This window comes from Mangifera indica, chromosome 14, assembly GCF_011075055.1.
Source record: "Mangifera indica cultivar Alphonso chromosome 14, CATAS_Mindica_2.1, whole genome shotgun sequence".
Classification (NCBI taxonomy): domain Eukaryota; kingdom Viridiplantae; phylum Streptophyta; class Magnoliopsida; order Sapindales; family Anacardiaceae; genus Mangifera; species Mangifera indica.
This window is the reverse complement of record NC_058150.1, coordinates 14508661-14528271: the sequence shown is the minus strand read 5'-3', so window position 1 is coordinate 14528271 and position 19611 is coordinate 14508661. Positions and strand designations below refer to the sequence as shown.

General features: G+C 33.1%; 2 protein-coding genes across 2 annotated transcripts; both read right to left on the bottom strand.

Annotated features, from left to right (window-relative positions):
* Positions 1-2860: 2860 nt before the first annotated feature.
* LOC123196489 lies at positions 2861-6170 on the bottom strand. Its single transcript, XM_044610551.1, has 3 exons — positions 6029-6170; positions 4009-4955; positions 2861-3209 (listed from the first exon to the last, which is right to left on the bottom strand). Exons 2-3 carry the CDS (start codon positions 4951-4953, stop codon positions 3204-3206), a joined length of 951 nt encoding a protein of 316 aa, XP_044466486.1. The 5' UTR covers positions 4954-4955; positions 6029-6170; the 3' UTR covers positions 2861-3203.
* Positions 6171-9053: 2883 nt separating this feature from the next.
* On the bottom strand, positions 9054-12388 carry LOC123196762 (RAP domain-containing protein, chloroplastic). Its single transcript, XM_044610877.1, has 3 exons — positions 10245-12388; positions 10060-10142; positions 9054-9246 (listed from the first exon to the last, which is right to left on the bottom strand). The coding sequence occupies exons 1-3, from the start codon at positions 12043-12045 to the stop codon at positions 9154-9156; spliced, it is 1977 nt and encodes a 658-aa protein (XP_044466812.1). The 5' UTR covers positions 12046-12388; the 3' UTR covers positions 9054-9153.
* Positions 12389-19611: the final 7223 nt, after the last annotated feature.

Below are 19611 nucleotides of genomic sequence, written 5' to 3'. Positions count from 1 at the left end.
CCAATTGCTTATAGTATTATCACTTCATGAATGTTGATATGAATATTAAAAAAAGAAAATTATAAGGTTTATAATAAGGAAACACATTCATACGAAAATCTAATATGGTAACCTAAAACCTAAGGAAACAAAAACTAACACAAGAGATTAGAAAGTTTGCATTAGATTATAATTCCTCTTGCATCATTTGCTATTGGATGTAATAATAAGTGGATCCCATGTATATCACATTAAGTAAGAGAATGCACATTAACAATCAATATTAATTTGTATACTAAAGATGATTTTTTTCATATAATAAATATAAAATCATTCAACCACATAAAATATATATCATTATTAATATACAAATTATTATTGCACATCATTTTATTAATATCACAATTATTCTTTGATATATACTAATTGTAAAATCTTATCATATTAAGAACGAATCTTATTCAAGATTGTCAATGACAGAATAAATATAAACTTTTATCTGTTTAAAATCTCATATAGATGCTAAAGTGCTCCACTAGGTAGAAAAATCATGTGTAAAAACATGAAATTTGTTCTTCAATACTCTTTACAAGGTGGGTTAAACCAAAGATCAAACCATTAACCCTAAAAGACTAATCTCACAATTTCTTGCTAAAATTCTCCTAGTTAATTTGGGATTCTCTACCTTTTTGTCTTCTTTTATATATAAATGGATATGTATGTAAGTCCTTTGGTCTTAAAGCAAAGTAAATGACTCCAATAGAAATAAAAGAGCATCAAAGATATTGGGAATCTAATAAGTAGTCAAGACTTACTTGCATTATTTATATTAATAATACTTGATGGGTACAATTGGTTTATAAATATTGATGTATTAATATATTATATAATTAAGTAATTTTGAATTAAAAATAAAATAATATTTAATTACATGATTATATATTAATATTTGTGCTTGTATTTAAACCTATTATTAATATATATATGATATTACTCTATTTATATTTATAAGATGGAATTTGATGTGCCACAATGATAATTTTATGTCCCTAGTCAGTCTTTACCCTTAATATGAACATTAAAAAATAAAAAAAAATTCCACTTTATAATTTTTTAATTTATTTATCTATGTCTCTACTAATATTATTGTAGAGTAATTCTACATATAAAAACAAATTTTAACAATTTATATATACAAATTAACATAGTATCGAATTGTTAGGTATTTTTAAAATTTATTTATTTTTCATTCATTAATATGAATAATGGAAAAAAGACGAAATAAAATATTATTATATGTATGGCCTACAAAGTAGGTCCATTTTGTTAGAAGGAAAGTGATGGGGGGTGAGGCCCATTCAAAATCATGTTAGACGAGGTCGACAACATTAACCTCACCTGCCCAGTGTTGGAATTACGCCTGCTCTGCTCCACAAAACCCACAATTGTCATGCCATTGCCGGCCTTGCATGCTTCACCTCCATTCTCATATAAGCTCCTTTACTCTTAACTTCATGTGGGTTTATTATTTGATCTCCTGTCTGCACAACTTGGCTTTCCACTCTTGTGCCATCCTTGCATTCTTCACTCTTGTAATTTATTCAGGTAAACCTGGACCAGAAAAAGGATAATGTTTTGAAGCATAATAGAACCAAGCTAACGTTTCCTCTTCTCAAGGTTGTATAAGAAAACAAAAAAAAGATGAACAAGCATGACTCATTCAGCAGTTTAAGTGGTGAGACCAATAAATGTAGCTGTTATTCCATGTTATTGATAATGATAATGTCACAAGACCCATGACAATAATTGAATTGATTCACACCATGGGTAGAACAATATGTTAATGGGTGAAATCTTAAACATAGAGTTAGAGAATTCTATAAATGAATTGAGTGTACATATTAACGCTTTCTGATGTGTTTATATTGAAGTAAAAGACTTTGATGATAGGTTGTTGAACTAGTCTCTCCAAAATTTACTAGCTTCGTGGCCAAGATCTGACCAAAGAGGTGGTTGGGCTAACAGGTTAAATTGAAAGTAGGATGAAAGTTGCCTTTGATATTCCATTGCCTTTTTGCCTCTCCTGGAGGTAGAATTTTTGCATCATACTTCCCACCCATCATACTTTCAAAATTGCCTCTTTGGGTAGAGCTTGGGTCCATTTGTAATTCCTTAGGAAACCATTTTATATTTCTTTCTTGTGTTAATTTTGATACCAACTTTGTCTATGATGAACTTCAATGGAAGAGACACACCATAGCTTTGTACATGGACATGAAGAGGACCAGGACAACCAAAAAAATTTTGATTCAAGATATTGCTTGTTTTGCACTAATTGAAACGCCACCCAGAAATCATCTTCCAATTGCTAAGAATACCTGAAAGATCAAACATAATTCAAAGATGTAATTGAGATGGGTATGATATAGTAATGTTTTTTGACCTGGGTTGGGTTTTGACTTGGCCAAAGGGCCAATCTGTGGCCAATGACATTAAAATGATATAATTAAAATTTTACAACGTATTACTTATATTTGTTTATTGAATAACGTTGAACAAAAATTGTTTCAAGCCCAACAGTGCTTGTGGTGCCTCTCTACATCCTGGTCCTGGGATTGAGTCTCCTCATCTTCAATTTTAAAGAAAGAGTTTTGTTCTTGAGAAGATTACTGGTGATTGATGCTTCTTAATTGAAACTACCATTCTTCTATGATAAAAGATCTATCTCCTCAAGGAAGTTCATAAGCCCGGAGGAGGCCTCAACTTGCTGCTATTTTGTAATTCATATGCTACTAGTAATTGCTTGCTAGTTTGCAGTTGACTGATCGATATATACCGTATCACTAATCTTAAAACATTGACTTCACCATAATGTAAAGGATAATCAAGAGAAGATGAAGCACCCTCATCTAACAAACATAATTATTGGTCTAACACCGATAACACTGTTCATATCGATTGCACAAACAAATCCCAGAAAAGTAATAGTAACAACCGGCTCAGAAAATCTATCAGTCAGTTGCCTATGCCAATAAAAAAACAAGTGTCATATTCAAACACGGATCACGATAACAGCTGCATAAGTATGCATACACTGACACCAACTTCTTCGATGAAAAGCATATGCTACCATGAGAAGTTGATTCTTTGAAAATTAATGATCTATTATTGTAACAAACCTCTGATAATCGAGCAACAGCTACTCATATGATTGACATCCTCATTTAATCCTGCAAAGGGAACATTAAAAATTGAGTTAAATACTCAGTAACATGAATCATCAAGAACATAACAACGGTTAAGTCTAATCTAATACGAAGAGAAAAGATGCAACGATATGTTAATGTACAACCAGAGAATTTCATTCACTGTGTGTTTTCGTTTTTAACTTTTTGCCAAACACATAAGAGCTTTCTTGGATGTCACCCCATCAATTAATAAGGAAATATCTATATCATAGTTCATATATTCGCATATATGCAAAATATGTATCATGATAATGAGCACACACAGAGAGAGATTATATGTATATGCATCTGGATGTTCTTCCTGTTCTGTAAAAGTTATTGTTTCATAAAACTAGTCATGTTTCCCTGCACATAACTCATAAAATTTTCCAAAAATCCCTCACCGCCAGTCATTTTTATTCATATAATTAGTGATTGTTTGACCATAAGAAAATTGCAAATTAACTTATAATTTGGTAAGCATGGTACCTTTACATAATTTCAACTCACTTATTGATCATATGACAATTAAAGGAAAGTAGGCCTTGTCTTAGGAGAAAAAATTTATTGAGGAGCACCAAACGAAGGACAAAAATAAACAATAATATACACAGTAAGATTCTTAAGTATTTAGCTTTAGCTCAAGAATCAAAGTGAGTAGGTCTATGCATGATCTAGTTTTATAATTAATTGTCAACTACATAAAAATTATGACATGCAATTTTTAAAACTACATAATGGTAATCACCCAAGGATGAAATGATGAAGTTTAATAAGAAAGAAAGAAAGAAATTTAACATACCTCATCATCATCGTCATCGTCGTCATCACCACCATCTTCTTTGTTCTTCTTAAGGCGTGTAGTACCACCCTCCTTGTTGATGGGTAACTTCATAGCCCCAAAAGGTGTGTCTGCGTCAATATGTCCTTTCATGCTGTAACCAGTACCTTTACCTCTAATCATGTCCCAAAGTGCAGAGCCAAGGTCCTTGGGCCTAAAAGTAACAGGGAGCTCAAGATAAGTGATTCCATTCTTTTCAATTTTGGTTGACTTTGCAAGCTCAGCACCCCCAATGCTCTGATCCGAAAGCCAAACCTCATAATCCAGTGAATTGAGGCCCAAGTCAAAGTCATTTTTGTTTTCCAATTTCAAATGAAGAACTGCAACAGTTTCTTCAAATGAGAATCTCTCAAACTTTATCTTTTCAACATCAATATCAGGCTTGTAAGGTATGGGTATCTCTCCATTTTTCTCAAGGGGAATAGTTATCCTTCCAAAGATGGGCACATCTACAATCAGGTCGACCTTGACCTTGTATGGTATAATGCTACCAGGTTGAATATCATGATATGTACTTTTTATGTCATCATATATCAAACAAACTGGGATTTTGATAGTCTCCTCTCCATGTGCTTGAATAGTTCCAGAATCCGGAATCAATCCAGAAACTAGTTTCCTTCCATCACTTTCAATCAGGTAGTTTATGTCAATCAGAGGGATCGGTATTGGATTTGGGTTTTTAACGAGCACATCAACAACAATATCTGCCTGTTCAAGATTAATTTTAGGAATGTGAATTCCACTCACATCAGCAGTTGGCTTCCCAAATCCAATTGTCTCCTCAATCTTTTCACCAATGTCATGGATAAAATCCTTCACTTTATCCATAAATCCACCCTCTTCTTCTTCTTTGTCATCCTTCTTATGCCCCCTTTCAACTATTTCAGGCTTATCTGATGAAGACATACCTTTCACATAATGAGTAGTAAACAAGTTAGATTGAACAACAAACATACTAAACATGGAGAGCAATCAATTCAATGTACTCTCAGAACAAAAAATGGCCGATGAAAGACCCTAAACAGAATAAGCCAAGCATGTAAAATTTAATAATTCTGTAACTAAGATCATCTAAGAGATTAGCAACTTTATAATTGAAACAAGTATGAATGAGAACTCACAAAGAACCAGAAGCCAAGTATGAGCATTATACCAAAACAACATTATACAAAATACAAACTTATGTTGAACATCAGGTACTAAGCAATCAAAGATCACTCATATACACGCTTATGAGATAAATCAAATTCTAGATGGAGGAAAAATTCCATAAAGCTGGTGGCTGATAATGGATCAAGCTTGATCATAATCATATCAAAAAATAGATGTGAACCATATCACATGTTAACAAAGACAAAACCAACCCATTTGCTTTAACGAGTAACAAATGCTAATGATCCACACATTTTAGTTCAAAGTCAAAGAAAAAGGTACCGCCCAAATCAAGCCAACAACAGTATCGGCATGTACGTTCCTTCATATACTTTAGACAAATGTTCGACAATATTCATATCGTAAAAAAGGTGCAAACAAGATCACATTTTAACCCAAAAATTAAAAAAACCTATCAATTGGCTGAAACCACAATCCATACATTCCTCGAAAATCAATGGAAAAAGTATCAATCATCCCAGATCAAATCAACAAAAACAGTATCACTACATAGGCTGGTTCATATACTTCAAATGGAATTATGATTACATTCACATCACATAAAGATGTAAACTTGATCGCAATTTAACAAAAACAAAACCACCCCACTTGCTTAAATCAATTTTTTTTTTTTTTTAAAAGCTAACGATCCACACATTCCACGAAAATCCAATGGAGAAAGCATCGATCAGATCAAACCAAAAGCGAAAAATATCACCATGAAGGCGGATCATTCATATACGTATAAATTTACAGAGACACACCAGATCAACAAAAAGAAGAGAGAGATTTGATGAACAGAATCAAGTTGAAAAGGGTTTTGATTTACCTTAAAGATTGTGAGTAAAGGATCTAGTTTTGAGATGAGTTTAAGACAAGACAACCAGAAACAAGAGCCAGCAAGAGCCTTTATCACTTGGCAGATATTTATTTATACAAAGTGATTATTTTTCAATTATTTAAATTTTGGTGGGTTCATCAGGAAATAATTAAAGTAATGAGGCATCACATTTGCCGACAAAAAAGGGGACCATTTTTTAATCAGTCAAGGTCTGGCTTATGTGTGAAGAAGGTCCAAAGGGTCATGTAGACGATACTTGATCACCTGAATTCCTGGCAATTAGAGACCTGTGTAATGTGTTTTTAACCTGGTGAAAGGATTGGTTGAATAGATTTAAGATGTTAATATAATATAATTAAAATCTTAAAGCAAATTTATTAAGTACTTATATTATTGAATGATATTAAACAAAAAAATATTTCATGCATTCCCAAATATAGATCGAGGATTTTAAATAGGCCAAATAACTATTTCCCACCCAAGGTTTGATGTTTTCTCAAGTTTCTACCCTTTAACTATAGAAACATCAAACACCCACCTATAGCCGGTTAGATTTAACAAAACCCTAACGGTGGTAAGGGTAAAATCGTCATTTTCTCTATAATATTAAAAATAAACTAAAATAGAATCAATTTTACCCCCCTAAACTTTAAAAACTAAAATTTTTCCCCAGCCTAAGTTTTAAAAAATTGCAGTTTCACCCTAGGGTTTCGTTTTGAAATCTCCGACGACATCTTCGGCTCCATTGCTGACGACCTCTCCCTCCCGAAGCATCCTCTCCTTCTGGCGATCTATTTCCTCCCATTTGGACGCCCCATCGGAGTCGGAGAAGCCGTGGAAGACGAAGTTCTTCGTCTTCCCAGTCGTCGTCGTCTTCATCTTCCAACTGTAATCGGGCTTAATCTTCGTCTTCATCTTCCAACTACGATGAAGACAATTGCGATCGTTGTCGTCTTCATCTTCATCTGGGAAGACGATCGTCTTCCCAGACGACGAAGACGAAATCGATCGATCTTGTCTTCGTCGTCTGGGAAGACGATTTCTCTTCCTAGACGACTTCTCTCAACGTCAGATGCGTAGTGCAAGAGTTGAGGGGGGTCGTCGATGGAAGAGAAACTGTCGGGAGGGGAAGACGGCCGGTGATGACATCAGAGAAAGTGAAAGGGTTTGGAAATAAACCCTAGGGGGGGGGGGAATGCAATATTTTCAAACTTAGCTTAAGGAAAAAATGTTAGTTTTTAAACTTTTAGGGGGGAAAATAAGATTAAATTTACCACCGTTAGGGTTTTGTTAAATCTAACCGATCATGGGTGGGTGTTTGGTGTTTTCATAGTTAAAGCGTAGAAACTTGAGAAAACATCAAACCTTGGGTGGGAAATAGTCATTTGGCCTTTTAAATAATCAAATAAAATTAACCTGATTTTAACAATGAAAAAGCACTAATGTCCCAAGGGACACCGTCCATAATTGATGCTCCCTTAGCTTAGATTGGGCAATGGGGCGGGTTATATTAAAATTGGTGCAACCTGTGTGTGTCACAAATGGTATTATGCTAAAACTAATAAAATGAGAGTCTTGAGGTCTTGATATGACTCACAAATAATTAAAAGTTGAGATATGATCTCCAATATAGTAGGCACAACCCATGATATGGTGAGCACGTGATTTTGTGAGCTTTTTTATAGGCCAAAACACCAAAAGCATATATATTTTTAAAATTTAATTAATTTTTTATGTTTTATGGGTTGTGTTGTGCCAACTTTCGAGCCTTTATATGAGGCCTTGACACAACTCACAAATTTTGTGATCATATCAAGCTTGGGTCGTGTTGGCATGATCTACTATCATCTATACTTATATTTTGACTTAGAATTATGAATTGAATTAGATTTATCACTAAATTTTGATTGAATTGATCAATCTATTCCAAGTTTATGAACTGCATTAGATTTTTTACTAATTTTTTATTAGATTGGGTTTTAAACACATGTCAATTGAGTTCGATTGACTTGAGGCTAGCATGGAAAATGGGTTTAGCATGAAGTTTAATATGAATCATGTTTGCTTAGTTTGTTTTATATTTTAGACAAAAATCGAATGGATGTTTATATTATTGAATCAAAATAACAACTAATTTCTATTAAGGTACATATGGTTTGTGTGATTTTTTATTACAAAAAATAAAATATTATCACAAATATAGTTTATGTAAAAGATTAGTAAATATAAATAATTATTATATTTAATAAAAATAGGTAAATTAAATAATTATTATATTTAGTTAGAAGTAATAAAAAAATACTAAAATATTATTTTTCTTAAATATTCTTGATGTTATTTTTTTTAAAATATCTCTGAATATAATTATTATAAAATATTATTCATGATATTTATTATATTAATTAAAAATGGAAATATTTTCATTATAAAAATTAATAATGATATAATTATAATAAAACCCAATTTGATTATCTTTTAATACTTAGCAAAGATATAATAAAATATAGATTATCAGAATAATTTTTATGTCCTTTCAACCAAATGCTCCAACGGGAAAAACACAGTCTTAACGTTCTGTTGGGAGCTATTTTTAACTAATCTATAGAAAATTAGTGGCTGACGCTAACACAATATGCATTTATAATGTTGTATGATACATTTGATATGTTATATTACAAGAGAGTTTAAGATATAATTAGAGCCCGATTCCATCCAATCTTAAGTTTTGTGTTCAGATTGCACAAGCTGAGTCCAAACCAAATAATATACTCATTTTCATGATATGAGCTAAACAATTGAATTCAAATCGCCTCAAATTGAATGTTGTTTTGAATCGAGTCAAAACCTCAACTCGTTAAATTGGAGTTGACTTTTTTTTTTTATATTTGAATTGATTTCAAACTAGGTCTTATCCAAACTTGACTTAATCAATCCAAGCCTACAGATGGCAACGCATTAGTTTCCCTAAAAACATAAGTCTTTCCTTAACATGTGCTAGACCTTGACTTGCAGGTAGAATAAGAAGATTCGCATAATTGATTAATAATATGAATAGGAGAGTGTTTTGACAATAATTGATGATACATGATAATTTACCCAAAACTTCCAGCTGTTTATGCACTGCTGCTGTTGCCTTCACCAAGATGATCTCTGAGAATTCCTCTTAGGTACTCAAGCTGCTCAATACTCCCTTGAAGCTCCTCCCACTACAGGGAGAGACAAGAAAGAAAAGGAACTATCAGATGAGCTATTATACTTAACAGATGCACAATCTTAACTAGTTTCCATCCATGCTTCCCATCAGATCATGCAAAAATTTGACAGTCATGTTCCACATAATAACATTCATACATTACTCAGCCTTGCATTGTCTGAATGAGCTTGTATTCCAAAGATTTGTGACATCTAGTGCATTTATGATTCTCTTATTCTATAAGGCCTGGCCTCCTTAAAATCCCATACGATAGGAGTGTTTAAAAATCCGTAAACCAACCATTCAAGATGTGGAACGCATGTTCCATTTCCCAGATTGCTTGTTCAACAAAGAACGACCCTGTTCCACTGATTGTTCACCATATTGAATGAATTAAAGAAAAACTGAAGAAAATGTGAAATCTGAACCTAGATGGTCTGTACCAAGTTTAGAATGACCATCCCTATGGAAATTTGGTTCAAAAGTGATTAACTGAGTATTCAGCTCGGTTCAAAACCGGTTTATCTTTCAACCGATTCGGTTTTAGTTCACGGTTTCTTCCTAACTGAAAAATTGGTTACGTTAAAAAAGTAGTCAAGTTGGTTCAATTAACCGTTTTCGACACCCCTACCATGCAAGGCCAAAGATCTTCTTTCTCATACAGATTTCTAGCATTAAACAAGTTCTAGTTCCCAATCTAATATTTCTACAAATATAATTCATAACAGTGCGAAGCTCATCTAGCAACCCAATTTGACAGTGTTCATTCTGGCAACATCTGAGTGAAAAATAGAATATATGTAGGATTATAAGAACTGAAAGTCACCTCTTGATGAGATAATGACACCAACTTCCAACCAGAAGCAGAAATGTACCGGCGCTTCAGCATGGTATGCCCTAAAGGTAACCCTGCAAGGAGAAACATATAAAGATCAATGGAAGTGTAGGTGATCAGCTGACTTGATCAAATATCTGAATACCGGGATGCTGCATTGTTACAAAGACATGTACCTATGTTCCTTGAGAAATGAGTTGGCCCATCAATCTCAAAAGCAACCTTCTTATCAACTAAAACGGCATCCAAAGTATATCCATCCACAACATATTCTTTAACCCAGTCAAGGCCAGTGCTAACAAGGAGACGAGCAACTTCCTTCTGGAATGAAGAAGTCACTTTCTGATTAAACCTCTTAGTTCTCCCAGCACGAGAAACTTTTGCCTCAAGATCACCATTGAGAACTAGCTGAAGGTGTGGATACTCAAGTTTTAAGCACCGGTTCACAAGATGAACCTGCGTTGCAAACATGATATCCTCCCTATACTGCTCTGAAACCCTTTGCTGCTCAAATTTGCTCATAGTTTTCCATGCATGGGAAAAGAAAATTCGGTCCAATTGTCCCAGAACAGCATATGACCAAGCTATATTCCCAAGTTGATCCCTGTTAAAGCTGAGCACTGCAGAGGCTGAAACTCCTTCAGAGTTGAGATCTCCACTATGTTTTGATGATTCTTCACTTAAACAACATTTGAATTGGTTTTTGTCATTGAAAACATTATCTAAAGATTCAAGTATAGGGTCAGCTGGCTCATATAATGAAGCAAAAGCCCACAATACCTGAGCAATCTCCTTCTCTTCAAAAGTGTGAATTATGTTTGATGCTCTTTTTGCTAATTCTGAAAAGAGAGCAGGAGCAGAGTGCCGCATTGAAGCAAAAGCACCAGCAATGTTAGCAACATTCTGTGAATTGAACTCCCCAACCTTGGTCAAGGCTACCTCTGCAACTCGATCCATTTCTGACAAATAAAGCAGCTCACCACCAATCTTCGACAATGCCCATGCAATATTTGATATACCTTGAGACGAGCATTCAGGTAAGGCCGTCATTGCAATAGCAACAAGCATTGACATCTCTCTTTGTCTGGCAAATGTCAACCTATGAGTTCTCAACATCGAGACTTTTTCCATGTTCTTGGCAATTCGATGCAGTGCTGTTGCAATGTTCAAAGGTGACAAAGGCGAAGGGCTCAAACCTTTTGCAACTGCGACAATCATCTCAGCAGTAACCTCCAACACTTCTCCTGCAGTCTGTGCTTCTACAATATCTTTGTTCAAGTTAATTTCCTTCCTACGATCAGATGGCCCTGAGAATTGTGAAAGCCTCTGGACAAATTCCTTCATTGTCTTCTCCTTCTTTTCTTCAAACATCCCACCAGCCATCATACTCACAGTCCTCCTAAGGTTATTTGTACTATCATCACCACCACCAGGATTCATCATAATATCATCTATTTCCATATCATCCTCCGAATCAAAATCCAAATCTTCTTCAATTGCCTTCTTTTTCTTACCAATTTTCTTATACTTTTTCTTACTTTTCTTTACACTAACCAAATCTTCCATTGTATGACTCAGCCCCCTTGCCTCAATAGATTTAAGAGCAATTTTCCTTGCCCTAACACACCAATCCATCCCTTCACCATCGTCCATAATCTTATCCTTCACTTGCTTCTTTCTCTTCTTCGGAGCTTGATAACCAAAGGGATCAAGCTCCCCAAGAAACTCCATCTCCCAATCCATACTCTCTTCGCTATCATCCTCTTCCTTCTCAACATCACCCTTAACTCTCCTCCCCCTAACTGTACCATCTCTCTTCAAATTCAAACACTTCATTCTCCAACAACCCGTCTCTAATTTTCGGGGAAAATCCCCGTTTCTCAGTTTTATTATAGGAAAATTATGAACCATTCTTGGATTAAAAACTAAGGGTTTTATGCAACTTTGGGGAGTGAATGTGTTTAACAATCCCTCCATTATTGTAAATTTCTAGTTTACCTACTAAATAAATAACAAAACTATGAACTGAAACAATAACAAAGACTTCAAACAGAACTCAAAAGTTTGTATCTTCAGCTAAGCACAGATATTAAAAGTGGGTAAAGACAAGAATTGTAAGAGTTTAATGAGAAAACGAGGACATACCCATCTGGAAAATCCACTGAGTTTTACAAATAAATGAAATTTATAAGTGAGTGGGATTCAGAGGCTTAAGATGGGGTTTGCTTGCAAGGAAGCAACGCGACTCGACTGGATGGGAGAGTTTCCGGGGGAACTATTCAGTTTGCTTTGTTTTGAAACGACGTCGTTTATTTGAGGGAAATACTTTTGATTTTATTACTCTCTCTCTCTCTCTCTCTCTCTTTTTTTTTTTTTTTTAATTTTTTATATTATTCTGAGACTCTTACCGTAATTTATAACTCGAAGCTTTCAACTATATACTCTCATTTCACCTAACAAAGTAAACTTGATTTGATTCAATCTAAATTATTTAAATTTGAATCGAACAAGTTGAATTTGAGCTTTAAGCCACTCCAAATATTTAAATTCAAATTAATTTGAATTAAATCTAAAATTAAATTATTTTTAAATTAAATTTAAATATTAATTCGTTGATCTTAAACCTAAGCTTGAATTGAACCTTATTCTAACTCCATTCGAATCAATTCTAACCTTACACTTGATAACTCAAGAAATCTAATTTACCACCTAAAGAGTCTTTCCAAGAAAAAGAAAAGAGTAATAAACAAATGAAAATAGAAACAACTCATTAATCGAATAAGGATATTAAAAAAGATACCACTTTTTGGGTATGTCTATACATTTTTATCACACTTTTATATATATAACAAATATACCATAAAAAGCGTACAATTCTTGAAATACTTTTGTTATGACTAAAGGTTGACAATCATACGATTCTACTGTTCAATCATGAAAAAAAATCTACAAGTGATTCCTTTCTGTAAAGCAAAAGAATCCTTGCAAAGTAAAAAAAGAAGTTCTCGTGAGTTTCGAATGTAAAACTCCAAGGCTAGTCATTTTCGCAAAACAAAAAAAGTTCTTCTCCCTTTCCAAGCCTCTATCGCCAATGCAAAGAGAAGCCACCATCGTTGCAGAAGATTGCCCAATGTGAAGAAGAAGAAGCAACTGATGCCAATTAGAAGGAGAATTATCGCCAACGAGATCGAATGCTCCATCCACTGATGTCGTCGTCTGAATCTGACCAATTCAAGAAGAATGGCACGTTGAGTTTTATGGGCGAGTGATTTCTACTTAGATTTTTGTTTAAATTTTGTTGATATATTTTCTAAATATTGGTGTTTGGTGTCAGTTTATGAATAGATCTAAGGTTTAAAAAATGAGATTTTGTTGTGTTAATGTAGTTTAAGTGTGTGATTTGAACTGATTATTTGATTTGGTTGATCTGAGAAAGAATAAGAAGATTTTGAAGAACAATAGATGATATTGCCTACTAGGTGATATCACTTAACTACCAAACGATATTGCCTATGATCTTGTAATGTCACTTTTGATAGTATCTTTGGTTTCTTACATTTGTTTTCATTTGTATTGCAATAACACTGAATCAATATCCAGGAGGAAGCATACAAGTTTCATGACGCGTATAAATTTAATACTCAAATGACTATTTGAATAAAGATGGGTGTTGTTAGCATCATAAACCAGAAATTGAAGATGATGCAATGAGAGATATTTCAGACAACTTGTTTTGGTTGATTCTTGGGTTTAGAGCAAACTCGTTTTAGTGCCATTCTTATACATGCATTGCTTTTTCATCTAATTAATCGGGGGCAACAAGATAGAGAACTACGATTCTGAATAAATGGTGTGAAAGTATATTTTAGATCGATAAAGTTTACACTTGTCACTAGTTTTTTATTTGGAGATGACATAAATGTGTCACACTACGTGAACTGTTCAAGAACCTCTAGATTGATACTGCAATACTCCCCAAGGCTTAATAGATCATTACGATAGTTAGACATCGAGGGGGCAATTGATAACCAGATTTAAGGTGATAATGATGAAAATGTCATAAATTTTATACTTTTGTATTTAGCGAATTCCTTTCTTTTTGGGGCAAACAATAGAACATGGTATCTAATCAAATGTTGTATTTAAGTGACGATCTAGATGCATTTGGTCGGTATCCATGAGGTGTGTTTTCATGGAATAAGATAGTAGACTCCATATGCCAGGATATATATAGAAGATATGAGTATTGCTTACAAAAGTATGATGCATACATGAGACCACCCCTGTTGTCAATTACTTGGTTAAGGGTTTTCTCACTGCATTCCAAGTAAGTAGCGTATTGTCAATCTAGCAAATAATCTGATTACATTTTATCATTATTACTAATAAACTTATTGTCTTTTTTTAATGCAGTTTTAAATTTATGAAACTGTGAGCAACCTATCGCCACATTTGCTACTTATCACAGATTACTATGTCCTATGAATGCTTAAGTGGAAGACCGTTTTTCTTTTGACGTGGGATGAAGCTGAAGCAATTATGGGTACACCTCTAGTAAGTAGAAGTTTCCAATTTTTATAATACATAATAGAATATAATGATATGTTTTGTTAATTGACAACAAAGTTTTATTTTGTTTGTTTCAAAATCTCATTACAACTGTATTGCGTCCAACATTGCTTGATCGAGAGATAGAGTGGTATATTAAGGTGTTAGAGTTCACAGGAGAAGAGACACTACCATGTCATCTGATGAGAAGTCAACAAAATCAATTGACAATTTGCATGCTGCTTTGGGATTTCATGCTTTTTATCGATCATCTTCTTTTGTGCTTAGAGCCCATATATGCCCATGCCATCCTTCCCTTCAAGTCTTTTTTACATAGGGGTCCACATCATGAGGATCTTAGGCCAATATTCCTAAAGTATCCTTGTATATACGAATGTCCTCGCCATCTATGTCAACCTCTCGGTGTCACACCCTCGAGAGTCTCATAGATCAACCCCTGCTAGACACTCATTTCAAGGTGTTGTATATAACATTATATCAAAAGACCATCTCTAATAACTCTTGTCCTAATAAACTTCTATGATTGGCTTTCATATGTAACAATAACTTGACCAGCATGTCATGATGATATAGAGAGAGATGCAACAATTGCGTGGTGAGATACAAGATTTTCAAGCATTCATGTTTTACCACATGAAAGCATTTGAGGAGTCATAAGTCAGAGGTTGCTTTTGATGTAGGTTTATGGTAGTTGTCTTTAATAAGATGTGTTCTTTTTCTATATGTTTTAATATGAAATGACACATGTTAATTTGTTTAGGTTGATATGAATGAGAAGGTGGAGGTCTTGTGGAACCATTGTCTCAGTTAGAGCTTATCATACAAGAGCTGACTGTGTTACATGATGATGAACCCCACAGAGAAACATAGGCAAGACTTCGAGGAAACAATCAACATTTGCTCATGTTCTCAAAAAAGACATACAATTGATTAGTCCTTTCATAGACATGACCAAGACACAAAAGAATATGCACACAGAAAAACCCTAACCTTCAAACTAGACATTGGTCTAAACATACAAAACATTCAATAATTGGTATCTTATGATACTAGACAATGCTAGAAGATGTGTCTTGTTTGGGGGCCCTAGTGGTGTCACTGATTTTGTCTCCAAAAGTGAATGTTAGACCTCATTGATAACAGAAGGGCACTGGCTTGAAGACACGATAGAGAGAGTTCATTTATTTATTTGATGATTTCTTCTATTGTTTAATTAATTATTTTTGTTATAACATAACATATTGAAGCTTTTCTTGGGGTTCTTCGTAAAACATATCTAGGCAACAATTGGACAACATTGTTAACCTAATTAGTGGCAAATCTACCAGTAGACGCATAAGAGTTTGATCGAATAGGATCGACTATAGAGTGGTCGTCGTTGTTCATTAATCGAATCCACAACATCTCTTCTACTTCGTCGAATGAATTTTTTCAACCATGGAGTAAAATGGATAAGGTGGTATATTATATTGGTTAAGATTATTTTTTTACTACAATCACTTATTTATTTTAATTTTATTTTATGACTACATCTCAGGTATTTATTCCAATCAACTTTGAGAACCAATATTGGGCATGTGATATGTTTGATTTGATCTTGTGAACTTTGTATGTATATGCTCTATAACATTTATCACTTGTAAAGTGACTTTCAAGAGGTTGGTGGGACCATATAAGTATCTAACCTATATCATCTCAACTAGCACATATTATCAAACAAGATTGGGTATCCCACCACCACATAAAACCCCAATAATTAAATTTAGGTGTGTGTGAAATGTGCCAAAACATGAGTTAAGATAGGGAGACTGTGACATTTTTATGCTTATGTTTATGCAATACCTCACGCATCATCACAATTTTAACTTTATGTCCACAAATTCGCAATTACTATAGAGGTATGTAGCCATGTTGATATACCATGAGAGGGTAAACAATATCTCATTTGCTTTCATATATGGTTGTTTGTTTTTTCAAAGTTGTTAATTAATTTAAACTTTTGGTTGTTTATGCAAACTTGGAGGAATTTCCTTAATTATGGGTTCGCATGCAAAGTTGATGGACTTCTTTCACTTGTTTTGGTCATATGTCGGTTTCATTTAATTGTTTAACATTTTAATGGTGTTTTGGTCATACGTTGGTTTCATTTCCTTCTTTTAACATATGTCGATGTTATGTTATTTTTCTTCATTTACTTAATTTCATTAATAGCTTACCAAAAATCTAATGAAAACTATCATGAAATATAAAATATGAAAACCATTAAGACATTATATCAACACAACTAATAAAAACACTAACGCAACAATAACTTTTTCCTCCACATAACAAAAAAATGCTTCCACGCTAACAACTACTTGAAAAAATAAAACAAGAAAATGGATAAATAGGCAGCCTATTAAAAGTTGTCCAAGTTGATTGATTACCAACTGGATTGACATTTTCTCGATACAATATTTATAAATTATCCATGGAGTAATATACACTTGCTCATCTGAAATAGGCTGATAGGTTGCAAAATCGAGCAACAACTGAGACATGGTTACACAAAATCTATGAAAGTTGAAATTTTCTATAGTCACACATTCGACAAAGAATATTAAAGAGGAACACCTGTTATTGAGCATCATGAACTTTGTATCTATGGATGTTGATCAATTTGACTGCCACAATTACAAATTTACACACATGTTCGACAATCTTATCCTCCACTTACGGTGTCAATAGGTGTGATCGATCACCTAATTAAAAAAATAATCAAACCTAATGTAATAAATGCTAAATAAAATTCAACAAAATTATGTTTTTATACCTGCTAAGTTTTGCCGATAAACCAATATTGTATTATGCTCCCAAGAAACTCCACCAAAATGATGATAAGCAAAGCTCACGCAATTTTTGTTAAAACATTAAAAGACTTAGTAATATTGGTTATCATCTTGTTATACTACCATCTTCCAAAGTAGGTGTAGACCCATTTTTCATAAGCAATATTGCTTAAATACAAAGCTATAACGGGTTTCACCTGGTTTATTTTAGTCATGAAAGATTCAAAGTCCTTGAGGTGATATGCCCTTATAGCTCTCTAAAATAATCTTTCAATATCCTCGGTGTTTTTAGACTGTGTATGCATATTGCCTTTTATATGATAATTATAAAAGTCATGACAAGTATGTGGAAATACATTTGCCATTGATGCAATTATCAAATGATGTTGATATGAAATAATGGCCAAGTTTGGAATATCCTTGATGCACTTTTATAGGTACCTTAAGAATGAGGTCCACGTATCCATTCCCTTATTGTGACCAATACCAAATGCAAACAGATAAATTTGATTATTGTCGTCTTTTTGCAATGACAATGAAAAGAGACTAAAGTATTTTCCCTTTAAATGTGAAACATCAATGCAAATAGCCAGATAATAAAATTATTGGAATCCCCTAATCGAACAACCTAAAGTCATGAAAAAAATTAGAACTTATTTTTAGCATCTACATTAATATATATAGAAGTTCCTAGGTGTTTTAGCTCCAAATTATAACAATATTTAGATAAGAACATGAAAGACTCCTTTAGAGATCCTCATAATGCATTTATAGCATACGTCTTCGCATGCCATGCTTGTTTGTATGAAATGTTAATCTTGTACCTATCTATCATGTCAGAGATAATTTTCAATGGTCAGTAGATACGATTAACTACAAACATTGATTTAAGGATCGGTCCTAGTGATCTAGCACTTGCTTGTCTATAATATGACAATATTTGATCCTTTGGACAAGTATGTGCATCATCCATGCAATGTAACACCATGTAGTCTCCATCTCTTTCTTTTTCACTCTTGTTTGCCATTTGCATTAAAGATTTACACATCTAATTTGATAACATTTCATACAAGAGTAAACAACTTTCTATTGGATGCTTGTTTCTAAAGCATATCTCTTAAATAAAGCTATTAATTTAGCTTCCGAATTATAAAAACCTATTACTTTTAAATTGTTGTCTTTTTGTGTTTCTCAATTACTAATATTAGCATTCTCAATATCCATTACTGGCTCAGGAACTTATTAGAATAGATTTAGATTATAAATATGACTTGTATATGCTCTCATATCTATGGAGTCATGTTGTCCTGTGTTAGACTCAACCTCTTCATTGATTTGACTTGTCACAACTTCTTTACTTGGTATGTAATCCGTGTTGACATCATCATATAATCCTTTAAATTTGTCATCATCATTGTCATTATCCTTAGGATTATGGTCCTCATCTGCATCGTCATCATTATTTGCAAGATCTCTAAAAATATATTTTGAATTTTTAGTGTTGAAAAGAACGTCTGCTACTTGTGTTTATAAAGATGAAGATAAGGGTAACTTTGATATTTAACTAACAAAGTAACATAATTGTTTAATAAAAAAAAGATGTGGTAAAAATGTATAGACAAACCCAAAAAGTGGTAATTTTTTTAATATCCAAATCAAATATATATACATATATATGCATATATATATATATATATATATATATATATATATATATATATATATATATATATGCATATATATATATGCATATATATATATATATATATATATATATATATATATGCATATATATACATGTATGTATATTTGAGCTATAATCTACTTTAATGTATAATTTAGGCTCTATATACATAAACACAATGAAGAAATTTAAAGAAATGCATAGGAAAAAAATATTAAATCTCGAAATTGTTGTAAATATAATTAATTGGAATAAAAAGATGAAAGAAAGATCAAAATATTTGATTCAAAAACAGAGCACAAAACTGAGAGAAGTGTTCTTTACTTTTGTGTGTGTATATGTAATGAAAAGGGGTAGGTTTTTATAGCCAAATTCCATACCCCACAACCAATAAGATCATTCCACCTCCTAAGGTTCACTATGCAAGGTGTTAACTCGTTCTCTTCATTAAATGTATTCTCA

What these genes read in the sequence shown, in the direction of transcription:
- LOC123196489 (XM_044610551.1), bottom strand. Translation starts at nt 4,953, where the DNA reads ATGTCTTCATCAGATAAGCCTGAAATAGTTGAAAGGGGGCATAAGAAG.
- LOC123196762 (XM_044610877.1), bottom strand. Translation starts at nt 12,045, where the DNA reads ATGGAGGGATTGTTAAACACATTCACTCCCCAAAGTTGCATAAAACCC. An exon ending in TCATTTCTCAAGGAACATAG is followed by an intron (nt 10,143 to 10,244) that starts GTACATGTCTTT and finishes TTCTCCTTGCAG; the next exon opens with GGTTACCTTTAGGGCATACC. An exon ending in TGTCATTATCTCATCAAGAG is followed by an intron (nt 9,247 to 10,059) that starts GTGACTTTCAGT and finishes CTCTCCCTGTAG; the next exon opens with TGGGAGGAGCTTCAAGGGAG.